This window comes from Macaca nemestrina, chromosome 6, assembly GCF_043159975.1.
Source record: "Macaca nemestrina isolate mMacNem1 chromosome 6, mMacNem.hap1, whole genome shotgun sequence".
In the NCBI taxonomy this organism is placed as follows: Eukaryota; Metazoa; Chordata; class Mammalia; order Primates; family Cercopithecidae; genus Macaca; species Macaca nemestrina.
Window position 1 is genome coordinate 45,542,167 of NC_092130.1, and position 27,081 is coordinate 45,569,247.

General features: G+C 43.5%; 1 protein-coding gene across 3 annotated transcripts; it reads right to left on the reverse strand.

Annotated features, from left to right (window-relative positions):
• Positions 1-9,052: 9,052 nt before the first annotated feature.
• On the reverse strand, positions 9,053-23,659 carry C6H5orf24 (chromosome 6 C5orf24 homolog). 3 transcript variants are annotated; one of them, XM_011716547.3, is made up of 3 exons: positions 23,414-23,659; positions 13,443-13,872; positions 9,053-11,429 (listed from the first exon to the last, which is right to left on the reverse strand). In XM_011716547.3, the coding sequence occupies exons 2-3, from the start codon at positions 13,867-13,869 to the stop codon at positions 11,389-11,391; spliced, it is 468 nt and encodes a 155-aa protein (XP_011714849.1). In that variant the 5' UTR covers positions 13,870-13,872; positions 23,414-23,659; the 3' UTR covers positions 9,053-11,388. The 3 variants fall into 3 exon arrangements, with proteins under 3 accessions (XP_011714849.1, XP_011714847.1, XP_011714848.1); XM_011716545.3 differs by having other exon boundaries at positions 9,053-13,872; positions 23,414-23,605; XM_011716546.3 differs by lacking the exon at positions 23,414-23,659 and adding an exon at positions 22,953-23,358 and having other exon boundaries at positions 9,053-13,872.
• Between the last annotated feature and the right edge of the window lie 3,422 nt (positions 23,660-27,081).

The window sequence follows — 27,081 nt, forward strand, 5'->3', positions numbered from 1 at the left end:
GGTGAAACCCTGTCTCTACTAAAAATACAAAAATTAGCCGGGTGGTGACGGGCATCTGTGATCCCAGCTACTCGAGAGGCTGAGGCAGAATTGCTTGGACCCAGGAGACAGAGGTTGCAATGAGCTGAGATCATGCCATTGCACTCCAGCCTGGGCGACAGAGCGAGACTCCGACTCAAACAAAACAACAACAACAAAAGTCTTTATTTTTAGATATATGTACTAAAACATTTTAGGATAAAATATGACTTGGATAATTTGCTTTAAAATAACTGAGAGGGACAGGGAGTGTAGATAGGTCTTGAATTGTTCTTTAATTTTTTTCCGGTTTTTATTTCAAAAGCAGGTATATTCATGAAAGGTCTTAACTTTTTAATTGCTAAAGCTTGGTGATGGACACATAGAAGGTCATTATACTCTATTTTTACTTTTTGTATATGTTTGAAGTTTCCAAAAAAAATTTTTAACACAACTTTAAAAAAAAGCCCTCTTTTTGGCATTTTTCTGACAGCCCTACAGTGAGTTACTCTGAAAAAATCATAATCTGCTTCAGTCATCATTCATTCTGCACCTGGCATAATGAGGATGCAATAGCACTTTGTAGTTATTTGTTTTTATTTTTATTATTTATTTATTTTTTCTTTTTGAGATGGAGTCTTGCTCTTTTGCCCAGGATGGAGTGCAGTGGTGCAATCTCAGCTTACTGCAACCTCTGCCCCCCAGGTTCAAGCAATTCTCCTGCCTCAGCCTCCTGAGTAGCTGGGATTACAGGCACACACCACAGTGTCAGGCGAATTTTTTTGTATTTTTAGTAGAGACGGGGTTTCACCATGTTGGCCAGGCTGGTGTTGAATTCCTGACCTCAACTGATCCTCCCACCTCGGCCTCCCAAAGTGCTGGGATTACAGGCGTGAGTCACTGCGCCCAACAGTTATTTGTTTTTATTATGTGACAGGAAGCACACCAGCCATTTAAGTAGCTCCCAACATGATTTAAAAGCCACCATCAGCTGGTCAAGGTGGTTCATGCCTGTAATCCCAGTACTTTGGGGGGCCCAGGCAGATCACTTGAGTCCAGGAGTTCGAGACCATCCTGGGCAATGAGGTGAAACACCCATCTCTCCAAAACATACAAAAAAGAGCTGGGTGTGGTGGTATGTGCCTGTAGTCCAGCTACTCAGGAGGTTGAGGTGGATAGATTGCTTGAGCCCAGGAGGCAGAGGTTGCAGTGAGCACTCCAGCCTAGGTGACGAAGTGAGACCCAGTCTCAAAAAAAAAAAAAAAAATCCACCATCATCATGATTTATGAATGATTTTTTAATCTGATACTTCTGAACTTAAAGAGATAAACACAATAACCAGCTTTTTTGGTGAAATCGTCTAAAAATTCACCTAAAGCTTAGGAATAGGCAGATGGACTGTAGTTTCATTTGCTATGCACTAAAATCATTAGCTAATTTATGAGATAAAGCATGTTTAAAATATCAGAGTGAATAAAAATTGACATTATATGGTTTAAGTTTTACATATTTTAAGACGTTTGTTTTCTCTTTTTACTTTTTTTTTTTTTTTTTTTTTAGACAGAACCTCACTCTGTCTCCCAGGCTGGAGTGCAGTGGCGCGATCTCGGCTCGCTGCAAGCTCCGCCTCCTGGGTTCACACCATTCTCCTGCCTCAGCCTCCCGAGTAGCTGGGACTACAGGTGCCCGCCACCACGCCCGGCTAAGTTTTTGTGTTTTTTTAATAGAGACGGTGTTTCACCATGTTAGCCAGGATGGTCTCGATCTCCTGACCTCATGGTCCCCCCACCTCGGCCTCCCAAAATTCTGGAATTACAGGCCTGAGCCACTGCGCCCGGCTGGCATTTGTTTTCTAATACGAGTTCCTTGAGGATACAGACGTCTTGTTTGGTATGGTAGCTGCCACATTGTAGAACAGATGCTCAGACACTATTAAGGTTTGTTTAATTTGTTAAGTCAACTGAAAACATAGAAAATTATTACTACTAATTAGGATGGGCACGGTGGCTCACGCCTGTAATCCCAGCACTTTGGGAGGCCAAGGTGGGTGGATCACGAGGTCAGGAGATCAAGACCTTCCTGGCTAACACAGTGAAACCCCGTCTCTACTAAAACTACAAAAAAATTAGCCGGGCGTGGTGGCACATGCCCGTAGTCCCAGCTACTCGGGAGGCTGAGGCAGGAGAATGGCGTGAACCCGGGAGGCGGAGCTTGCAGTGAGCCGAGATGGCGCCACTGCACTCCAGCCTGGGCAACAGAGCGAGACTCCATCTCAAAAATAAATAAATAAATAAATAAATAAATAAATATTAATTAAAATGGGTTTCTACTTAAAACATATCAGCATCTCTATGTATAAGAGTAGTTCCTTTTTGCCCCATACCCTCCATCAGCTATAAAAATAATATCCACTTTCATCTATAAAGGGTAGATTTTGGGCTAAACTAGAAAAAAATCATGTCTTTATATAGGCAGGAGTCATCTTAACCTGTCATATTTGGCTTGGATACACTCCTAACCACCTCCCCTCACCTTCTGTGCACATGCATGCAGGCACACACACTGCTCTGTAGACTAGTTAATACTACGTTGCTACTCAAGTCAGAAACTGGGCATCATCTTAGACTCCTCTTGTGTTTATTCCTGGCACCAAGTTTTATTACTTCTATATATCTCAGATCACAATTTGTTCACTTCTTTCTTCCTCACTGTCCCAAACCTAATCTGAGTAGCTCATCCAAATGAGACTTTACTACTGTGCCTGACTCTGACCTCTGCTCCTCCAAGCCAACCTAAGCTATAAATAAGAGCAAGTCATGACCTTACTTAAATTCTTCCAATGGCTCGTCATTTGTCCTCAGAAGAAATCAGAAACTCTTTAGACTGATTTTCAGGGCCCTTCTATGATCTAGTCTGTTTCATCTCCCCTTCCCAGCGCTTGTCCATTACCACCACCTACCATACACATTTACTTGCTGAAAGAATGTCGTGCTTTCCAGGCTTTTGCGTGTGTTTCCTTTCTTTAACAGTCTCTTCTCTCCACATACCAATCTCTACTCTTAGCTTAAATGTTATTTCTTTTTAGGTACTGTTGGAACCCCCACTCCTACCTACCCCCATTTACTCCAGAAATAGTAGTAGTCATCATATATATGTTTTTTGAGACAGAATCTTACTCTGTCACTCAGGCTGGAGTGCACTGGTGCAATCACAGCTGGGCTCACTGCAGCCTCAACCTCCCAGGGTCAGGGAATCCTCCCGTCTCAGCCTCTGGAGTAGCTGAGACTACAGGCACAAGCCACCACGCCCAGCTGATTTTTGCTGAGATGGGGTTTTGCCATGTCACCCAGGCTGGTTTCGAACTCTTGGGATCAAGCAGTCTACCTGCCTTGGCCTCCCAAAGTGATAGAATTACAGGTGTGAGCCACAAGCACCTGGCCTTTCATATTGTATAAATTCTTCACTTGTCCAAACCTTTCACTAGACTATAAACCAGGAAGTAGTCTAGTGTACTCAGAATAGTGCTTGGCTCAAAGATGATATTCAGATCTTTAGTGAATTAATAATTTTTTTTTTTTTTTTTTTTTGAGACGGAGTCTCGCTCTATCGCCCAGGCTGGAGTGCAGTGGCGGGATCTCAGCTCACTGCAAGCTCCACCTCCCGGGTTCACGCCATTCTCCTGCCTCAGCCTCCCGAGTAGCTGAGACTACAGGTGCCCGCCACCTCGCCCGGCTAGCTTTTTGTATTTTTTAGTAGAGACGGGGTTTCACCCTGTTAGCCAGGATGGTCTCGGCCTCCCAAGTGCTGGGATCACAGGCTTGAGACACCGCGCCCGGCTGTGAATCAACAATTTCTTAAAGGTAACTAGTAACAATTTAAATTAGTTTCAAAAACCTGTTTGGTTTCATGTAACCTGTAGGTATGTGTGCTTCTTCATTCCCCCCCAGTCTCCACCTATAAACCTTTACCTACAGAGATATGGTAGAGATTGCCACTAAAATCCATTCTCTCCCTCCATATTAGTAACTGGACCTGGTTGTTCAAATAGGGACTATGCTTCCCAACACCTCTTGCAGCTATATGTAGCTTCACCTTATTTGCCTAAAAGGGCTTGGACTTCCGTAACTCCTCCCTTCAGACTGGGTAAAATGAAGGCAATTAATCTTGGAAGCCATGTTTTTTGTTTTGGTTTTTTTTTTTTTTTTTTGGTTTTTGGTTTTTGAGACGGAGTCTCACTCTGTCATCCAGGCTGGAGTGCAGTGGCGCCATCTCGGCTTTCTGCAAGCTCTGCCTCCCAGGTTCACGCCTTTCTCCTGCCTCATCCTCCCGAGTAGCTGGGACTACAGGCGCCCGCCACCTCGCCCGGCTAATTTTTTGTATTTTTAGTAGAGACGGGTTTCACCATGTTAGCCAGGAAGGTCACGATCTCCTGACCTCGTGATCCGCCCGCCTCGGCCTCCTAAAGTGCTGGGATTACAGGCATGAGCCACTGAACCCAGCCTGAAGCCATGTTTTGAAATTGGCAACATCACTGTGAGCTTAGGTCCTTGAAATTCTGCATGAAAAGCATAGGACAGATATATGAGAAATATGCAAATTTTATCAGAGCCACAGCATTTTTTAAATTAAGAGAATGGGTCAGCCAGGCGCAGTGGCTCACGCCTGTAATCTCAGCACTTACAGAGGCCAGGGCAGGTGGATCACCTGAGGTCAGGAGTTTGAGACCAGCCTGGCTAACATGGCAAAACCCCGTCTCTACTAAAAATACAAAAATTAGCCGGGTGTGGTGGCAGGCGCCTGTAGTCCCAGGTACTCAGGAGGCTGAGGCAGGAGAATCACTTGAACCTGGGAGACGGAGGTTGCAGTGAGCCGAAACTGCGCCACTGCACTACAGCCTGGGTGACAGAGTGAGACTCCAGCTCAAAAAAAAAAAAAAAAAAAAAAGGAGTCTTGCTCTGTTGTCCAGGCTGGAGTGCAGTGGTATGATCCCAGCTCATTGAAGTCTCAAACTCGTGGACTCAAGGAGTCCTCCCACCTCAGCCTCCCAAATAGCTAGGACTACAGGCATGCACCACCACATCCAGCAATTTTGGGATCTCTTTGTTACAACTATAATTACCATAAGGACTAACTGCTATACAGGATATAAACAGGCAAGTGAAATGGAAGACTTAAGATATTCAGAAACACTATGTTAATCTAATAAAGATTAAAATTTCCCATAACATGAAAAACAGCATTAGTAGCAACCAAGGGTTACACAAATATCGAAATTAGAAAATTTCAATACTTAAAAATATTTTCCTTGCATTTCCAACTCGGGCCTGGCAGAATAGCTCCTGCAAAGAAGGGTGATGAGAAGGGCTGTTCTGCAATCGAGGTGGTGACTTGAGAATACACCATCAAAGCCGGGTGCAGTGGCTCAAGCATGTAATCCCAGCACTTTGGGAGGCCGAGACGGGCGGATCACGAGGTCAGGAGATCGAGACCATCCTGGCTAACACGGTGAAACCCCGTCTCTACTAAAAAATACAAAAAACTAGCTGGGTGAGGTGGCGGGCGCCTGTAGTCCCAGCTACTCGGGAGGCTGAGGCGGGAGAATGGCCTAAACCCAGGAGGCGGAGCTTGCAGTGAGCTGAGATCCAGCCACTGCACTCCAGCCTGGGCGACAGAGCGAGACTGTCTCAAAAAAAAAAAAACAAAAACAAAGAATACACCATCAACATTCACAAGTGCATGCATAGAGTGGGCTTCAAGCAGCATGCCCCTTGGGCACTCAGATCTGCAGGAGATGGGAATTCCAGATGTGTGCATTGATACCAGGCTCAACAAAGCTGTCTAGGCCAAAGGAATAAGGAACGTCCCATACCAATCCATGTGTGGTTGTCCAGAAAACGTAATGAGGATGAAGATTCACCAAACAAGCTCTATGCTTAGGTTATCTATGTACCTGTTATCATTTTCAAAAATCCAGTCAATGTAGATGAGAACTAACTGCTGATCATCAAATATATCAAATAAAGTTATACAGTTGTCCAAAAAAAATTTTCCTTTATGATAACTGAAAGTGATTTGAGGCAAATTAACAAAATTACCAAGAAATAAGCAAGTAAAAACAATACGAAGAGGACAAGGAAAAATAACTTACCTGTCTGTGGGACCTGTAGGTCACATGCAGCAGTAAGGCAGCAACTTATAGGGTGACTGTCACTCTACAAGTTAGCCAAAGGAAAGAAACAAATGATAGTAAATCATAAACCAGCTTTTCACAAACCAGTTTTTTTTTTTTTTTTTTTTTTTTTTTTTTTTAGACGGACTCTTGCTCTGTTGCCCAGGCTGGAGTGCAGTGGTGTTATCTCCGCTCACTGCAAACTCTGCCTCCCGGGTTCACGCCATTCTCCTGCCTCAGCCTCCTGAGTAGCTGAGACTACCAGCATCCACCACCACACCTGGCTAATTTTTTGTATTTTTATTAGAGACAGGGTTTCACTGTGTTAGCCAGGATGGTCTCGTTTTCCTGACCTCGTGATCCACCCGCCTCAGCCTTCCAAGTGCTGGGATTACAGGCGTGACCCACCGTGCCTGGTCAATGACAAACCAGCACTAGGCAGATTAAAGAAAAATGGGCAGATTCTGTACTTAAAAACATGCCAAGCCCATACAGAAATAAACACCTAACTGATTTTTTTCTGTCACTCTCCCAAGAAGCTATTTTAAAGCCCCTGAGTTCTCACAACAGAATGGCCGCAGAGATAAAATGAAATGTATCAGCTTTCCATGGCCACATTTATCTCAAAACCAGTACAAAAACACTACTACTAGGCCAGGCATGGTGGCTCATGCTTGTAATCCCAGCACTTTAAGAGGCCAAGGCGCAAAGATAGCTTGAGTCCAGGAGTTCAAGACCCGTCTGGGCAACGTGGCAAAACCTCTCTCTCCAAAAAAATATAAAACATAGGTCAGGCGTGGTGGCTCACGCCTGTAATCCCAGTACTTCGGGAAGCTGAAGCAGGTGGATCACGAGGTCAGGAGTTCAAGGTCAGCCTGGCCAACACGGTGAAACCTTGTCTAAGACTCTACTAATAATACAAAAATTAGGAACGGTGACAGGCACCTGTAATCCCAGCTACTTGAACCTAGGAGGCAGAGGTTGCAGAGGGTTGAGATTGCGCCACTGCACTCTAGCCTGGGCGACAGAGCGAGACGCCATCTCAAACACACACACACACACACACACGAAACATTAGCCAGGCATAGTGGCGTGCACGTGCAGTCCCAGCTACCCAAGATGGGGTGGGAGGATTGCCTGAGCCGAGGGTTGAGGCTGCAGTGAGCTGTGATCACACCACTGTACTCCAGCCAGGGCAACAGAGTGAGACCCTAAAATTAAATTCTAGGTGATAAAGGGAGACTGCCTTCTCTTCAGTTGGTTAGCTTTTTCAAATGATCTGCTTGAGAATATGGGGAAATATAATTACAATGGAAAAATAAATATTACAGAAACTCTATGAAGAACTAGAAAAAAATGGACTAAAATATATTTAATAAATAAGTAATCCTGTGAGCCCAAACTGTCCATAACTATGATGGTGTAGATCTTTTCCAACATTAGGAATAGCCCACCTAATCAATAGCACATGGCCATGTATGAGTGAAAGGACTTTTAACAATCTGAGCAGGGCAGATGTAGTGTCTCATGCCTGTAATCCCAAGCCTTTGGGGAGCCGAGTCAGGAGGATCCCTAGAACGCAGGAGTTCAAGACAGGTGTGGGCAACTTAGTGAGGCCACATCTCTATTTAAATACACACGCACATGATTAAAAAAAAAAAAAAAAAAATACAAACTAGCCAGGCATGGTAGCACATGCCTGTAGTCCTAGCTACTTAGGAGGCTGAGTTGGGAGGATCGTTTGAGCCCAGGATTTGGATGTTGCAGTAACCTAAGGTCGTGCCACTGTACTTAAGCCTGGGTGACAGAGCAAGACCCTGTCTCAAAAAATAACAAAATGAGCTATGTTGCTTCTGTAATCCTAGCACTATGGGGGGCTAAGGCAGGAAGACTATCTGACGCCAAGAGTTCAAGTCCAGCCTGGGCAACATAGCAAAACCCTGTCTCTACTAAATAAATAAATAAATAAGCTGGGTGTAGTCCCAGCTACTTTGGAGGCTGAGGTGGGAGGATCACTTGAGCCCAGAAGTTCAAGGCTGCGGTGAGCTATGATTGTGCCACTGTACTTCAGCCTGGGTGTCTGAAAGAGACTGTATCTCTAAATAAATTTTAAAATGAGCCATCTTTAATATCTAATTTTTAAAAAAACCAAAGGGATCAATAATGTTTAAATTTAAGTATTAGTCTTTTAGTAGAACTATTTGTCTGATGCATTTTTTATTTCTAGCTGTATTCTGATTTATCTTTGTTTCTCGCACAGGCTGGAGTGCAGTGGCGCAATCTTGGCTCACTGCAACCTCTGTCTCCTGGGTTCAAGCAATTCTGTGTCTCAGCCTCCCAAGTAGCTGGGATTACAGGCAAGTGCCACCATGCTCAGCTAATTTTTGTATTTTTAGGAGGGATGGGGTTTCACCATCTTGGTCAGGCTGGTCTCGTACTCCTGACCTCGTGATCCACCCGCCTTGGCCTCCCAAAGTGCTGCGATTACAAGGGGGAGCCACTGCGCCTGGCCAGACACCAGGAGTTTGAGACCAGCCTGGGCAACATAGGTGACCCCATCTCTACAAAAATTAAAAAATCAGGCTGGGCATGGTGGCATGTACCTGTAATCCCAACTACTAGGGAAGCTGAGGTGGGAAGGCAGGAGGACTGCTTGGGCCCAGAAGGTTAAGGCTGCTGTGAGCTATGATCACACCACTGAACTCCAGCCTGGGTGACAGAGTGAGACCCTGTCTTTTAAAAAAGAAAAAAAAAAAAGCAAAATTCTAAGAAAAACACAAAATCTACAGTCATGAAAAAGGTTTACCATTTACCACTTAAGTACTTGAAAAGTACCATACTAAAAAACAAAGTAGTAAACACAGTTGGTTTTAAAGTAATGACTTTATTAATAAATATACATCCATATGATGATGTAGATACAAATCATGAACACTACTCCATTCCCATACACATAATTGCACACGAGTAGCTCAAGTTCATGGACATAAAAACATACACAGTATCTATTCAGACTTTTTACAGCAGAGGACAGCGTGCTTATTATCAGTTAATTGGTAATTATTTTCTCCAAAATTACCTGTGGAAAAAAGAAATTCTGAAAACTTAAAGAATCAAAGTGATCTGATTACTTTAAATCACACACTTGATTTACTATAGCATTAAATTTTCCAAAAATTAAATACATTATATGTGAGAGCACAGATTTATATATTTGGGGGGGGGGGAGGAAAGATTCAGATACATCCTAGAGTTTAACAGCATACAGTTAAGCTATAATAAAAACAAAAATAGAATAGCATCAAAATTTTTTATGTCCAAGGAAAAAAATGTTTTGAAAAACTGTTTGAATTCTTTATATTACTATAAAGGGACCATAAAATTTTACTGCATATAGAGACAATGACCGACAGAGTAGCAGTTATCAATATCCCCTGAACTGTTCTTTTAAAGCTTCTTAGAATATAAAGGAGAAATTTACTTTTTTTCTTTAGCTCATACACTGTGGTTATTTTTACACTGAAAGGGTCAACTTTAACCTAATAAATGGACCCAAATATATATTTTTTTCTCCTTAACTCAAAGAAACTCTATTCTTAGTTCATGAAAATAGACATGTAAATTCACACAAACATCAGTTTGGAATCAATATTACTTTGACAGATGTTTCTTTTAAAAAGCAAATAAAAAATATAAAGAATTTTTAGTCTAATTAAAACACTGATTTTTTTAAATGTCCCTAAATATTAAAAATTAAACCAGATACTACTCATTTTCTTCCAGTATATTGTGCCAATATATTTTTTTAATATCCAGTGCAAAACTCTAAAAGATAGTATCAAAATCATCCTAAATATTAGTTATGCAAGGTTACATTTGTCAAAAAAAAATGAAAATTTCATCTATTAGCTCCTTATTTGCTAATATAATAAATAAGGCATGTTAAAGTACTTTTTAAAGAAAAAAGTAATGCAAACTTACTTGAATTGCAGATCATTTTCTGACCAACAGTTTAAATATAGAATAATGAAACGTATTTTGTGAAGAACAGAGTCACACAGTATAAAATTAGCAATTTACTGTTCAAGAAACAATCATACAGTGGGGGAGAAAAGGCCAGTTTTCCCCAACTGATTATATTAAAGTATAGGCAACTGTTTAACATGCTATTTCAGTGTTTATCGTAACAAGAGACAGTGTTAGAAAAGATGCACAATGTAGTCTTTAGTTTATATAGCAGTAAAAATATTTTAAATTTTTAAGACTTCATTCATGTTATCACTTAGATGTCTTTCTCTTCAGCACGGCACCAGTAAACTGTTCACAGGGAGAAAGGTAAGTGGAATCAGGAGATGCTCACCAGTGCATAGATATAATACTCCAGGTAACTGCTCAGATGAACAGTAAATTCAGCTTTCTAAATGATGTTATCCATTTACAACTGTAGCCATTTGCCCCTCCCTGTTGTTGTTTTTTTTTCCTGGGACATAGCTCCTGATAATAAACACTGTTATGAACATGCCTCCTTTAGTTGATCTCACCATTTCATAAACATGTATACAAAATTCATTATACAATAATACACCTGTTTTATCTTCTGACACACAGCACAGCACCAGTAAGTAGATGTGCTGAAGGGTAGAGGAAGAGGAATGAATGTAGGAAAGGCAGGGGAGAAAGGGAAGGGCATGTATAACAAAATAAGGAAGGAAAATAAACTGAAAGGGAAATAAATTGTCAAATGGACTTACATAAAACACAACAATCAAATCTTTGACAATGGTGTGCATTATTCTATGGTAGAACATTAAACAACTTTCTTAGAAACTGGCTTGAAAAAGATTCTAAGCAGCCGACTGCTGAACATCATCTTGAGAAACAGCTAAATGACAGACACATGTGGAGAGTAGGTAACGAACATATGAATGAAGAGGCAAGCATTTGTGTGTGTCAGAAGTTATACTGTTCTGAGTAAATTATTAAAAATCTTGTATTTTAAGCTTCTGCAAGAAGAAGCTCTTGTAGCAATTTAGCTGCCAGAATGTTATAACTGATTACGTAGCCATCCAACATCGTTCTCTATGGTTTGTGCAAAGCTAATATTGTTGAGGTCACTGTCTTAGATGCCAGTGCACATAGTCCCCACATACAATGCAACACCTCTTACTGTAAAGAGCAGCATAAAGTCCAGCTCATTGTGTCAGGCATCACTGGAACACCTGAAGGCTTGCTGCTTTTTTCCTGATAAAAAAGGTACGAAACATGACATCCATTTGCAATCAGAGTCTGCATTAACTGAGAGCAAGCCCAAAAAACACAACATGTGCCCTTTTAAAATTTTAATTATTTTAAAAGTTTTTGGGTCCTGCAATTCTACATTTTAATCTCAAAGGCATTTAAAATCCCAAATATGAACATTGTAACTTTAAAGTTCAGTGGAATTTTTTCAAGTCTGAAGTTTATAATATTTTATTTAGAACAAACTCAAAATAAATAAAATGTGTAACAAGAAATACTACTATCAGAAAGGAAAAAAGAAAGATTTCCCTCTGTCCCTACTATACATATCTACCTAATGCTTTTTCTTCCTTTCTATCTTGCTTCTAAAGCAAACATCACTGGGGGAAAAAATCTTTTGGATGAAATGGTCTCACTGGAGCCACAATAAGATTTTTAATTAAACTAACCAACATATTTTTTACATGTTTCATGCATAGATGGATTCCTATATGTTTCTTAATATTTGGATTCTGATGGTCAGGAAACTGCATTCTGTTTATACCAGTTTTACAGTCTACCATTCAATTTATGTCCTTTGGTAGATATAAACCTGAAAACACAGTAAGTGCTAATGCAATGGGACAGTTTCTGAGAAAAACTAAAAATGTTCCAAATAAATGAGCAACATTAAAAAATGGTTTTATTTATTTATTTATTTATTTATTTGAGACGGAGTCTCTGTCACCCAGGCTGGAGGGCAGTGGCGCAATCTCGGCTCACTGCAACCTCTGCCTCCTGGGTTTGAGGATTTTCCTGCCTCAGCCTCCCGAGTAGCTTGGATTACAGGCATCCGCCACCACATCTGGCTAATTTTTGCATTTTTAGTAGAGATGGGATTTCACCATGTTGGCCAGGCTGGTCTTGAACTGCTGACCTCAAGTGATCCGCCCGCCTCAGCCTCCCAGAGTGCTGGGTGTGAACCACCACGTCCGGCCAATAAATGTTTTTAAACATGACACTTTAAAACTTTCTATATGAAAGGCAAAATATAGTGACTATAGCTACATGCAAACCTAGAGAATGTTTCTTTTTCTATTATATGAAATATGCTATCCTCAGAATGCACTATATTTCACCAAAAATGTAATGTGCAGTTTTTATAAAAGTTTAAATTTTCTGTAAATATGAATTGCTTGTAGTGTTTGGTATATATGCTCTTAGGCAATTAAAAAATACACAACCTATCACTGCTCAAAGGCAAACACTAAAGAATTATTTCAGGAATAATGGTTAAATCAATTAATGCCATGTAGATCAATAAATTACAAGCTGCTTAAACCTAGAACATTAAAAATAAGTTTTTTAACATTTGAAATGGATGTAAATGCCAAAGCATACAAATATCTGTGTCCCGTCTTGTGAAAATAAATGTTACAAAAACTCACACAGCCATTACCTCAAGTAATCCTGATTCATTAGTTTGCTTTTTTGCTCCACCAGTTAAAAATACATTAGTATATTTATTATATTGTAGGCTTACTTCACAAACTAATAGGTATAATGGTTTCAGTTGTTTATCACATAAAGCATCTATTTAGAACAGCCCCAAAATAGTAATGAAACATGAGACATGACCATAACGCTAAAGGAAAAGCAAAAATGATTTAGTTAGGTATTACACTTGAACCTATGTACAAATACAATGCCACTGCTCATGCCCTGAGTGCATCTGTCAGCATATGGCAGTTTTTGAGCAAAAGCAGGAAAAAAACCAAACAGGAAAACAAATTTGGAAAGCCCAGGCCATAAAATTATGTATATCAAAATAAAACCAAGAAGCTTTGGGATTATTCACAATCTTCCTTCTAAACCTGGCCCTCTTTTCCTGCCTCATTCACTCATTGGGTGGTTTGACTTCACTGCTAGTTTCCTCTACCCCGTGAACTGCTCTGCCATGCATCATAGGGTAAGGAAAAGCAGCAGTGCCACAGCCATAACCAAGATCGGCAAGACGGGATAGAGCTTTAATGCTACCTGGAGGTCTCCCTGGGCTGACTTTGTATCCCGCAGCTTTAGTTGTCCCCAAAGGTCTGCCTGGACTTGTCTTAAATCCAGCTGCTTTGGTGGTTCCCAGGGGTCTGCCTGTGCTGGTCCGGTATCCTGCTGATTTGGTGGTTCCTGAAGGCCGGCCACGCTTACCAGATCGGTTGAGATTCTTCTTTTTCTTTAGTTCGTCTTTTATTTCTATGCTTCTGCCACTTGTAGTCTGCAAGTGTGTTTCATTTAATGGGTCTTGCCTCTGACAAACCATTGGTTTGTGGTTGACTGTGTGGCTGTATTTGCTTTGCTGGGAGGAATATATGTCAAACTGATCAGCAGCTCTCATGGCATCTTCATTGAGGCAGGAAGGCTTGCCAGGCCCACAGAAAGCTGGATTACTGCTGGCAACAGGATGCATCATTTTCTACCAAAAATAAAAGACAAATATATATAAATACACATACACAAATACATATCTGTATGCAGCATTCAGTGAGAAAACAGTCTGTCTCCCAACAATTATGCAGGCTACCTAAAATTAGGCTGACAGGCAGGACTCCAGACCACCTATAAACAAACACACATCAGCAGATTCAAGGATACTTGTTCTTCTCAATTTAATCATGGAACAAACATCATACAAGATAACTCTATTATAATACTGATTTCATAGCTATAATGTTCTCCTGTTAGGAACTGGAAAAGTGTATAAGTCAAAAACAAATGTTCTATTCTGTGGGCTTTTCTCTTCTAGATTACTAAACCTCAAAAGAATAACAGTAAAGCCAAGAATTCTTATTAACACAATTCTTTATTTCAGTTTGCCTGATGTTCTTGGAATGCCTCCTGTTGGCCTTTTATTGTATTTCTCACATGTATACTACTGGCCTGACAACAGTTTCCACAAGATGGACACTCCATGGTTATTTTATTATTTATACAGAACCCTGAGTATATGTTACACTTCACAAAAGACAGAATGTGCCAAGCAATGAACACAATCTCTACTGCTTCTTGGCCTTTTGGCTAAGATCAAGTGTAAAGAATACAATCTCTTGGCCCAAGGTACTGACTCTCTTCAAATATCCTCCAGCCCAATAGAAGGCAGTACCAATACAAAAGGTAAAAAAAGATTTCCATTAGCTAAAATGAGTGAACATTATACAAATCCTTATGACTTATACTACAAAAATACGGATAACAACCATAATACAATACCTCCTTTTAAAAAAAAATTTTTTTTTGAGATGGAGTCTCACTCCATCGCCCAGGCTGGAGTCCAGTGGCACAATCTCAGCTCACTGCAACCTCCGCCTCCTGGGTTCAAGCGATTCTCCTGCCTCGGCCTCCTGAGTAACTGGGACTACAGGCGCCTGCCACCACATTTGGCTAATTTTTGTACTTTTAGTAGAGACGGGGTTTCACCATATTGGTCAGGCTGGTCTCGAACTCCTGACCTTGTGATCTGCCTGCCTCAGCCTTCCACAGTGTTGGGATTACAGGTGTGAGCCACGGCGCCCAGCCAATACCTCCTATTTTTAAGGTATATTTATCAAGACAAAAAGTTCAATGTACAACGTTGCTTTCTCCCTTGATCATAAATATAGTGTCAATCATCTTCCCTTACACAAGCCCTGTGACTTATTAAAAAACAGTCCAGCCAGGCATGGTGGCATCAGCTATTAGGGAGGCTGAGGTGGGAGGATCACTTGAGCCCAGGAGTTTGAATCCAGCCTGGGCAACACAGCAAGATTCCTGCTCTTGAAATAGAAAAAAAAAAAAAAAAAAAAAAAAGGTCCAAAGTCTCTATATTGTCTGTAAGGATATCCCTGTGATTTTTTTTTTTTTATATATATATAAAGGACTTATTAAAACCACTACCACCCATCCTGGCTAACACGGTGAAACCCCGTCTCTACTAAAAAAATACAAAAAACTAGCCGGGCGAGGTGGCGAGCGCCTGTAGTCCCAGCTACTCGGGAGGCTGAGGCAGGAGAATGGCGTGAACCCGGGAGGCGGAGCTTGCAGTGAGCTGAGATCCGGCCACTGCACTCCAGCCTGGGCAATAGAGCAAGACTCCGTCTCAAAAAAAAAAAAAGAAAAAAAAAACCACTACCACAACAAACCAGCTCTAAATAGCCATATCATTTAGACAGAGGAAATGGCAGGTTTTTTGTTTTTGTTTTTAAGATGGAGTTTCGCACTTTGTTGCCCAGGCTGGAGTGAAATGGCATGATCTTGGCTCACCACAACCTCCGCCTCCTGGGTTCAAGCGATTCTCCTGCCTCAGCCTCCCGAGTAGCTGGGATTACAGGTATGCGCCACCACGCCTGGCTAATTTTGTATTTTTATTTTGTATTTTCATTTTATTTTTTATTTATTTTTTCTTTTGAGACAAAGAGTCTCGCTCTGTCACCCAGGCTGGAGTGCAGTGGTGTGATCTCAGCTCACTGCAAGCTCCACCTCCCGGGTTCACGCCATTCTCCTGCCTCAGTCTCCCAAGTAGCTGGAACTACAGGTGCCCGCCACCACGCCCGTCTAATAGTTTGTATTTTTAGTAGAGATAGGGTTTCACCACGTTAGCCAGGATGGTCTCGATCTCCTGACCTCGTGATCTGCCTGCGTTGGCCTCCCAGAGTGCTGGGATTACAGGCGGGAGCCACTGTGCCCAGCCTGTATATTTAATAGAGACGAGGTTTCTCCATGTTGGTCAGGCTGGTCTTGAACTCCCAATTTCCGGTGATCGGCCTGCCTTGGCTTCCCAAAGTGCTGGGATTACAGGCATGAGCCACCGCGCCTGGCCGGAAATGAGAGTTTTACAGAGACTACAGTATTATGTTGTGATGAGGAAAGAGAGATAAAGATATGGGTTCCAATTTGGATTTAGAAAAAGTCACTAATATATATTAAGGTCTAGCCCCAAGTTGTTAGGAGGTATTTGTGTGTACCCTTCATACATGTGAAAGTGCACCAAAACTTCAGTTATGAAAACAGTTACTCCCAGAGGCTACAAACAGGTAATAAGGTTAGCCAAAACCACTGTAAACTTACTTTAGTTTGTAAAGGCAAAAGGAAATGAGCATGAAGTCACAGAATCAAATTCTGTTAAATTATGAAACATTTGCTGAAAATCAACAGATACAGAGCAATTGGCAAGCTGGCTTAAAGTCTCAATTTGATGGAAAAACATCTACAGTGAGAAGCCACTTGTTTATGGCAAAAGCTTTTTAGACTTGAGAACATAAAACAAGACTGGGGTAAACACAAATATTAAGTGGAATACTTTTTTCACTCACTCCCCACAGATACAAGAACTAGATTATTGGCCGGGCACGGTAGCTCACGCCTGTGATCCCAGCACTTTGGGAGGCTGACGCAGGTGGATCACAAAGTCAGGAGATCAAGACCATCCTGGCTAACACAGTGAAACACAGTCTCTACTAAAAATACAAAAAATTAGCTGGGCGTGTTGGCACGTGCCTGCAGTCCCAGCTACTCAGGAGGCTGAAGCAGGAGAACTGGTTGAACCCAGAGGCAGAGGCTGCAGTGAGCCGAGATCGTGCCACTGTACTCCAGCCTGGGTGACAGAGCAAGACTCTGTCTCAAAAAACAAAAACAAAAAGAACTAGATTATTAATTATCATTTCTCTAGCTCAAATTCTAATTTCAGATGGGAAAAAAGACTCTCAAGATGAGTTCCAAATATAGTATTGGCTGAAAGTTAGCAATTTTTTAGCATTTTGTTATGTGCCAGATAATAAGCTTGGTTCTTTGCACATTATCTGATTTAATCCTCAGTACAAGCCTATAAGGAACATACAATATTAGCTCTATTTTACAGACTTTAAGCATTCTGCCAGGGTCACACATTAGGAAATGGTTAAGCCAAATATGACTTTTGATAATTCAACTTCAGAACCAACAATTTACCGTGTAGCATACCAAGGTTTTTCAATAGCAGCACTGTTATTTGGGTCAGATAATTTTGTGTGATTTGTCCACTGCATTGTACAATGCTTAGCAGCATTCCTGGCCTCTACCCACTAGATGTCAGTAGCAACACCTCTCTCCCTTCCCCTAAATATGTGACAACCAAAAATTTCTCCAGACATTGCCAAACGTTCCCTGGGTGGGGGGGTTGGGGAGGGGTGGGGAATCCACCCTTCACCATGAAATCGCTCGATTATACTAAAATGAAAACACAGACTCAACTTAAAATATTCTCACTTAAGTTTTTATTCACCTTTTTAGCATCTTCCTCACCAAATATCCACAAATTCTTTCTGACTGCAAAGTCAAAGATATTTGGTTTCCAAATGGAAGAAAAGCAAATGCCAGAGTTAGTAAAGACAACCAGGACAGCCACGATGGCTCACGCCTACAATCCCAGGACTGTGAGAGGCCGAGGCAGGCAGATCACCTAAGGTCAGGAGTTCGAGACCAGCCTGGCCAAAACGGTAAAACCCTGTCTCTACTAAAAATACAAAAATTTGCAAAAATTTTTGGGAAAATTTTTTTGGGGAAAAAAAAAAAAGTTATGTGACTTACCAGGAGGGTAACAAATACATATATAGATAGATAGATAGATAGATATTTATGTATGTATAAAATATGTATATATATGAATATTCATAATCTATCAGCACTCAGGATATACAGTCTCAGCTTACATTATGTTAGGCTTTAGAGGCAAAATGCCACTATCCTTGACTCAGATATCAATCCACATTGAAAAAAACACACCATTAAAAAATTAGACGTGCGGCTGGGCATGGAGGCTCATGCCTCTAATCCCAGAACTTTGGGAGGCTGAGGCAGGCAGATCACCTGAGGTCAGGAGTTCGAGACTAGCTTGGCCAAAATGGTAAAACCCTGTCTCCACTAAAAATACAAAAAAAATTTGCCTGGCATAGTGGTGCACACCTGTAATCCCAGCTACTCAGGAGGCTGAGGCAGGAGAATCACTCAAACCCAGGAGGTGGAGATTGCAACGAGCCAAGACTGCACCATTGCGCTTCAGCCTGGGAGACAAGAGCGAAACTCCAACCCCCCCAAAAAAAAGAAAGACATGCAATTTTTAAAAAGCAAGTATCTTGGCCAGGTGAAGTGGTTCATGCCTGTAATCCCAGAACTTTGGGAGGCCAAGGCGAGTGAATCAACTGAGGTTGGGAGTTCGAGACCAGCCTGACCAACATGGAGAAACCCCGTCTCTACTAAAAATAAAAAAAATGTAGCCTGGCATGGTGGTACATGCCTGTAATCCCAGCTACTCAGGACACTGAGGCAGGAGAATCGCTTGAACCTGGGAGGCAGAGGTTGCAGTGAGCTGAGATCATGACATTGCACTCCAGCCTGGGCAACAAGAGCAAACTCCATCTCAAAGAAAACAAAAAACAAAAAACAAGCATCTCCATTTCTCCATTCCTTTAATATTCTCCAGCATTTATGCCTTTACTTTGTATTATGTAAATTTAGTTCTGACATAACTCATGTTTATTGAGGGCCAACTCCATGCAAAACACTATTCTAAGCACAAATCGATAAGAGTAAAGCTATTTATTCCAATGGAAAGATAATGAGACACTAACTTGGCCAGGTGTGGTAGCTCACACCTGTACTCCCAGCACTTTGGGAGGCTGAGGCGAGTGGATCACTTGAGGTCAGGAGTTTGAGACCAGCGTGACCAACAGGGAGAAACCCCGTCACTACCAAAAATACAAAACTTAGCTGGGCATGGAGGCATGCACTTGTAATCCCAGCTACTCGGGAGGCTGAAGCAGCAGAATTGCTTGAACCCGGGAGGCAGAGGTTGCAGTGAGCCGAGATCACACCACTGCATTCCAGGCTGGGTGACAGAGTGAGACTGCCTTAAAAAAAAAAAAAAAAAAAGACCCTGACCTAACATTTCTGAAGTGTAGGGCTTCTGTATGTTCTATATATTCCTTCCCTGCTACTGCCAAGAAATCAGAACAGTATTCTACTTAATAATTCATAAACAAGCCGGACAAGGAATATGAGAATTACTCATGTAAATAATTAACTTTAAAAACACAAACAGAACTAAAACCAATCCTTTCCTATTTTCAGACTTCAACTTTATTAAGTTGGGAATCAGCACTATTAAATGCTTGTGTACATAACCATCACTATATGTTTACATGCAGGATACTTGTGTTTATATAAAAAGTATTTGCATAATGTGAGCTTAACCCTGAACTCCATAATGCCTTCCTCCTCCCACTTCAGGGCTATTGTTAAAACACTCTTTTTTTTCTTTTTTTTTTCCTGAGACGGAGTTTCCCTCTTGTTGCCCAGGCTGGAGTGCAATGGTGCAATCTTGGCTCACCGCAACCTCTGTCTCCCAGGTTCAGGTGATTCTCCTGCCTCAGCTTCCTGAGTAGCTGGGATTACAGGCACATGCCACCACGCCCAGCTAATTTTTTTATTTTTAGTAGAGACAGGGGTTTCACCATGTTGGCCAGGCTGCTCTGGAACTCCTGACCTCAGGTGATCTGCCTGCCTCCGCCTCTCAAAGTGTTGGGATTGCAGGCATGAGGCACCACTCCCGGTGTTTTTTTTTTTTTGTTTTTTTTTTTGAGACGGAGTTTTGCTCTTGTCCAGGCTGGAGTGCAATGGCATGATCTTGGCTCACTGCAACAACCTCCACCTCCTGGGTTCAAGCAATTCTCCTGCCTCAGCCTCCAGAGTATCTGGGATTACAGGTACGTACCATCATGCCACATTAATTTTCGTATTTTTTTTTTTTTTTTTTTTTTTAGAATAAACAAGGTTTCACAATGTTGGCCAGGCTGGTCTCGAACTCCCGAGCTCAGGTGATTCACCTGCCTTGGCCTCCCAAAGTGCTGGGATTACAGGCGTGAGCCACCGTGTCAGGCCAAAAGACTCTGATTGAACATATGCAAGCGACATTTCTTTTTTGAGACGGAGTCTCGCTCTGTCGCCCAGGCTGGAGAGCAGTGGCATGATCTTGGCTCATTGCAAGGTATGCCTCCCGGGTTCTCACCATTCTCCTCCCTCAGCCTCCTGAGTAGCTGGGACTACAGGCACCAGCCACCACGCCCGGCTAATTTTTTGTATTTTAGTAGAGATGGGGTTTCACCGTGTTACCCAGATGGTCTGGATCTCCTGACCTCGTGATCCACCTGCCTCAGCCTCCCAAAGTGCTGGGATTATAGGTGAGAGCCACCGCGCCCGGTCCCAAGCCACATTTCTTAAGAGTCAGAATGGTCCAGGCCGGGCGCGGTGGCTCAAGCCTGTAATCCCAGCACTTTGGGAGGCCGAGACGGGCGGATCATGAGGTCAGGAGATCGAGACCATCCTGGCTAATACGGTGAAACCCCGTCTCTACTAAAAAATACAAAAAACTAGCCGGGTGAAGTGGCGGGTGCCTGTAGTCCCAGCTACTCGGGAGGCTGAGGCAGGAGAATGGCGTGAACCCGAGAGGAGGAGCTTGCAGTGAGCTGAGATCCGGCCACTGCACTCCAGCCTGGGTGACAGAGCAAGACTCCGTCTCAAAAAAAAAAAAAAAAAAAGAAAAAAAAAAAAAGAGTCAGAATGGTCCAGCGCGGTGGCTCAGGCCTGTTATCCCAGAACTTTTAGAAGCCAAGGTGGGCAGCTCAGTTGAGGTCGGGAGTTCCAGACTAGCCTGGCCTGGATAACACAGCGAAACCCTATCTCTACTAAAAATCCAAAAAATTAGTCAGGCACGGTGGCTCCAGCTACTCAGGAGGCTGAGGCAGGAGAATCGCTTGAACCCAAAAGCGGAGGTTGCAGTGAGCTGACTTTGTGCCACTGCACTCTAGCCTAGGAAACAGATTCCATCTCAGAAAAAAAAAAAAAAAAAAAAAAAGAATGAATACTATATTTCTAGACGGTGTGGACTGAATAGAAGCCAAGAGTTATAGAACAGGCTGTGTAGACTATCAAAGATTAAAGATCATCTTTTAAAATAGTTACTGAGGCTGGGAGCAGTGGCTCACGCCTGTAATCCCAACACTTTGGGAGGTCGAGGCGGGCGGATCACGAGGTTAGGAGTTCGAGACCAGCCTGGTCAACATGGTGAAACACCGTCTCTACCAAATATACAAAAACTAGCTGGGCGTGGTGGCGCACATCTATAATCCCAGCTACTAGGGAGGCTGAGGCAGGAGAATTGCTTGAACCCGGGAGGCAGAGGCTGCAGTGAGCCGAGATCGCGCCACTGTACTCCAGCCTGGGGGACAGAGTGAAACTCCGTTTCAAAAAACAAAACAAACAAAACAACCAATAAATAGTTCACTGAGTCAGGAGCGGTGGCTCAAGCCTGTAATCCCAGCACTTTGGGAGGCCGAGACGGGCGGATCACGAAGTCAGGAGATCGAGACCATTCTGGCTAACACGGTGAAGCCCCGTCTCTACTAAAAAATACAAAAAACTAGCCGGGCGAGGTGGCGGGTGCCTGTAGTCCCAGCTACTCGGGAGGCTGAGGCAGGAGAATGGCATGAACCCGGTAGGCGGAGCTTGCAGTGAGCTGAGATCCAGTCACTGCACTCCAGCCTGGGCGACAGAGCGAGACTCTGTCTCAAAAAAAAAAAAAAAAAAAAAAAAGTTCACTGAATGTACAAGAGTCAACTAAGAGCTTCTATATATCTGGACTGTGACTAAATTCGAATACTCAAAGCATAAGCTAAAACTTGCCATCGTTGGCCGGGCGCGGTGTCTCAAGCCTGTAATCCCAGCACTTTGGGAGGCCGAGGCGGGCGGATCACGAGGTCAGGAGATCGAGACCATCCTGGCTGACACGGTGAAACCCCGTCTCTACTAAAAAATACAAAAAAAAACTAGCCGGGCGAGGTGGCGGGCGCCTGTAGTCCCAGCTACTGGGGAGGCTGAGGCAGGAGAATTGCGTGAACCCGGGAGGCGGAGCCTGCAGTGAGCTGAGATCCGGCCACTGCACTCCAGCCTGGGCGGCAGAGCGAGACTCCGTTTCAAAAAAAAAAAAAAAAATTTGCCATCGTTGAAGTTGTTTTATTGTGTTTAACTCCTAAAGTTTAAGCCCTAAAATGAGCCCTTCTTTATAGAACAATTCCTTTCTCTTCTCTTGAATGTGGCAGTCACTACTGCCAACATAAAGAACTGTAACTATTTTTAGTAACTTCACAAAGCATCCCTGAAGCTTTCTAAACATGGAGAAAGCGTCAAGAAACCCAAGTTCTGTTCTCCAAAGATCACAGATCACGTAACTCTCAGAGATTTATTTCAGGTCCGTATAATCATATATGTTTCATAATTCTAAATGAAGACTTGCAACTCACCTCAATTACTCACAAAGTCCATTCAGCAGAGGCCAATAGCCACGCACCCTGCCCCACCACGGGAAGTTTTGATAATAGGACTGCACATAAATAACGGCCTCCTTTGTCTTCTTCCTATCCTTAACTGGGCCCCACAGTGCACAAATAAGGACTCCCCTTATTTTGACACGAGGCGTTTAGAATGTATTACCTGTTGTGTGCTGAAAGCGACTATTAACGTACTGGCAATAACAAGTTTGCAGAAGATGCACGCCACCCTAGAGAAAGGGTTGCGTACCCTCTAAAAAGCAAAATTCCTAAGCCGCTGTCCGTCCACTCGGGAGTTCCGCAAGCGTAGAAGTCCACGGGCACTCCATCGCGACGCCGATCTGGAGCCGGCAGACTTTCATTTAAAGGCGGAGAGCGGACTGCGGATTCCGACCTCTCAAAGAAAAGAAAGGGGGCCCCCTCCCCCGCCGCAGGAGGAATGTCCCCCCGTAATGGCTCCACACCGGGGAAGAGCAGGCTACGTCCGGGACCCCTCCTCTCACTCCTGGCTACGCTAGGGCCCCTTGGCAGGAGGCCTCTTCTCCCCGGCCAGCTAGGCGCCAGTTCTCGCCGCCGCCCGACCCCACTCTCGGCCGGCTGACCAGCCCGCGCGCGCCCACCTACCTCAGCCGCTCGTAGACCGGCCCCTCCGCGCGTCTAGGGGCTTCCCAGCGGCTGGGAACCTCGCGCTGGCGCCGCTCCCTCCCCAGCCCGCCGCCTCTGCACGGTGCGGAGAACGGGCCAAGGCGGAGGGGCAGGCAGCGAGGGCGGCGGCGAGGCAGACGCTGGCTCCCAGCACCCGCCGCGGCCGCCGCGCACAGTCCTGCCCCGGACGCAGTACGAAGAAGCCGCTACCACCCTGTAGTGTTAGAGGCGGCGTGCGCGACCTCGCGAGGGCCGCGCACGCACACGCACACTCTCATCGCGAGACCCGCTCTCCCGCCGCCGACCTGCACGCAAGCTTTAGGAGGGAGCCAGGCTGGCAGGCTGCGCTTGCGCGTCGTGGCCTTAGGCCTGGGCTGTTGGTGGTCCGGCGTCGACCGTCCCCAGTGGCTGAGGTTGAGAGACCTACCAAATGGGGAATTAGTAACTTCCTTACTTGTATTGGTTTTCACCACAATTCTGAGATGCTGGAACTCCTGCTGACCCCATTTCTTAGATACAGGACCTAATAAATGAAAATCAGGGGAGTTGGGACTCTTCATGCCCAGGATCATGTGATAATGAAAAGCCTTATTTTATGGGCCATCCTGATGATCCACGCGGATTACAGGCGTGAGCCACTACGCCCCACGGAATTGTCATATTCATTATTCCATAACCACAGGAAAGGATGGAACAACAAACTACCGCTATTATGTTTTTCTTGTGAGATATCTGACATATCAGTCACCTCACACAAACCCACTTCGAAGGGATTCATTTTCTTCCTCCTTCCTCCTGTGAATTTCCAGATGTCAGAATTGAGAGGATCCAGAATTAGGGCAGCTACTGAAAGGGAGACACTTTATTAAGCAATGGGAAGAGGCTAGAGGAGGATGCTTGCTCTTTTCCCCCATGTAATGAAGGCTATTTGAAGATGGACAATTCATAGTACTGAGTTCTACCGTAAGCACAGCCCTGGGCCAGGTACTGCCTTGCCAGTAGGAAAGAAAGGAGGAGCAACAACTTTTCTGGACAAACACAAGCCAGGACACAACACACGAAACAAGCAAGCCCATTCATTCAACCTAGTAAGGGACTGGAGACAGATAAGCCATGTGAACAATTGATAAAACTCTAGGCGGCCTGGGTGCGGAGGCTCACGCCTGTAATCCCAGCACTTTGGGAGGCCGAGGCGGCCAGATCACGAGGTCAGGAGTTCAAAACCAGCCTGGCCAACATGGCGAAACCCCATCTCTACTAAAAATATGAAAATTAGTCGGGCATGGTGGCGTGCACCTGTAGTCCCAGCTACTCGGAAGGCTGAGGCAGGAGGATCACTTGAACCCGGGAGGTGGAGGTTGCTGTGAGCCGAGATCATGCCACTGCACTCCAGCCTGGGACAGAACGAGATTCCATCTCAAAAAAACAAACAAACAATAACAACAACAACAACAAAAAAAAACTCTGGACACAAAGCTCAGGTGGAATTCCCTGGTTGGGAAGGTAGGATTTTTTTGGCAGACAGGGATTCATAACATGATTCTAAACATCATTCCAACTAGGTGGAGTGACTCACACCTGTAATCCCAGGACTTTGGGAGGCCGAAGCGGGAGGCCAGGAGTTTGAGACCAGCCTGGACAATATAGATTCTGTCTCTACAAAAAATTAAACAATTAGCTGGGTGTGGTGATGAGTACTTGTAGGGCCAGCTGCTAGGGAGGCTGAGATAGGAGAAAGGACTGAGATAGGAGGAAGAAGACTGAGGCTTCCTTAAGCTGTGACTGTGACACTGCACTCCAGCTTGGGCAACAGAGTGAGACCCTGTCTCAAAAAAATGAAATACTAAAAAACAGGATTAATCATGCCAGTGTTATTTATATGTAAAAGGAAAATACCAATATAAAAAAGTTAAAATATGTACACAGATTTTAAGGCATATTAAGTAGCCTATCTAAAAACAAGTTTTTTTTCTAAGCAAGGTTTTTTTGCTCTTGAGGTAGAATTTGAGAATGTGTAACAGCACTCCCATACCATAGAATCACTATTGCAAATCTGTAACTCTAAACTCTTGTCTGAAATGGCATTTGTACATAAAAACACTTAAGAAAAAGAAACTTTCATTCTAACAAGGTCAAATAATTTGCAGGCCCAGTAGAGGGGTAGCCAGAATAACAAAGGAAGTCAGACAGCCCTGAGTTTGAATGCCTTTCTGCCACTTGCCTCCCATGGCATTTTGGGCAAGTCATTGCTCCTTCAAAAGTTTCCACATGTATGAAATTAAGACACTGTCTTCCTTGCAGAGCTGTGAAATTAAATAAGCTAATAGGGCTATTTAAATACTCATGAGTGGCCAGGCACAGCCACTCATGCCTATAATCCCAGCACTTTGGGAAGCCAAGGCAGGTGGATCACCTGAAGTCAGGAGTTCAGGACCAGCCTGGCCAACATGGTGAAACCCCGTCTCTACTAAAAATACAAAACATTAGCCAGGCGTGGTGGTGCATGTCTGTAATCCCACCTACTTAGGAGGCTGAGACAGGAGAATCACTTGAACCTGGGAGGTGGAGGTTGCAGTCAGTTGAGATCGCACCACTGCACTCCAGTCTGGGTGACAGAATGAGACTCTGTCTCAAAAATAACTCACCTCAGCTACTTGGTAGACTGAGGCGGGAGGATCGCTTGAGTCTGGAAGGCAGGGATTACAGTGACGAAGATCACGCCACTGCACTCTAGCCTGGATGACCAAGCGAAACCCTGTCTCAAAAGATAAAAAGAAAAAAGAAAATATTCACCCCTATTTAGATGTTCATTATACTATTCTATTTTCAAATATTTACCATTTTCCATAAAATATTTTAAGCTCATACAAGTTATATTGTTCTTGAAAATAACCAAATATAAACATTCCAATAAAATCTCGAATAAGAATTCATGGGAATAGGGTCAGGCACGGTGGGTCATGCCTTCTAACCCAGGACTTTGGGAGGCTGAGGTAGGCAGATTACTTGAGGCCAGAAGTTCCAGACCAGCCTGGCCAACACGGCGAAACCTCGTATCTACTAAAAATAGAAAAATCGGCTGGGTGTGATGGCGCACACCTGTAATCCCAGCTACTCAGGAGGCTGAGGCACCAGAATCACTTGCACCCCAGAGGTGGAGGTTGCGGTGAGTCAAGATTGGCCACTGCACTCCAGTCTGGGCAACAGTGAGACTCTGTCTCAAATTAAAAAAAAAAAAAATTATGGGGACAAATATTAATCATTGCAACTGAAGGGAATAACTGAAGAAGACTTGCAAAGGATTTGAGTTTCAAGTTTGGATTTGAAAGTGCCAGACATGAATTGGTGGAGTAGAAGCTGTGGTGGCTACAAGGAAGACAACAGCAAGCACATTTATAATGGTGGAACCACCTTTACCCGCTGAATAATCCAGGAAGCGTTGGAAGTGGGCTTTAAATGCCATGTTAGTCTGGAGATATTTCACAGAAGCACCATGAGCCAGGAAATATCAGCAAGAAATCTTCCAGCCAGCTCTCTTTAGAGGGAGATCTAGCCACCAAGATGAAACTGCACACTTATATCAGCTGATGACCTTAGTAAAATAGCACCAGCCATTTGGTGAACCACTAGCTAGTGGGTATTTGATC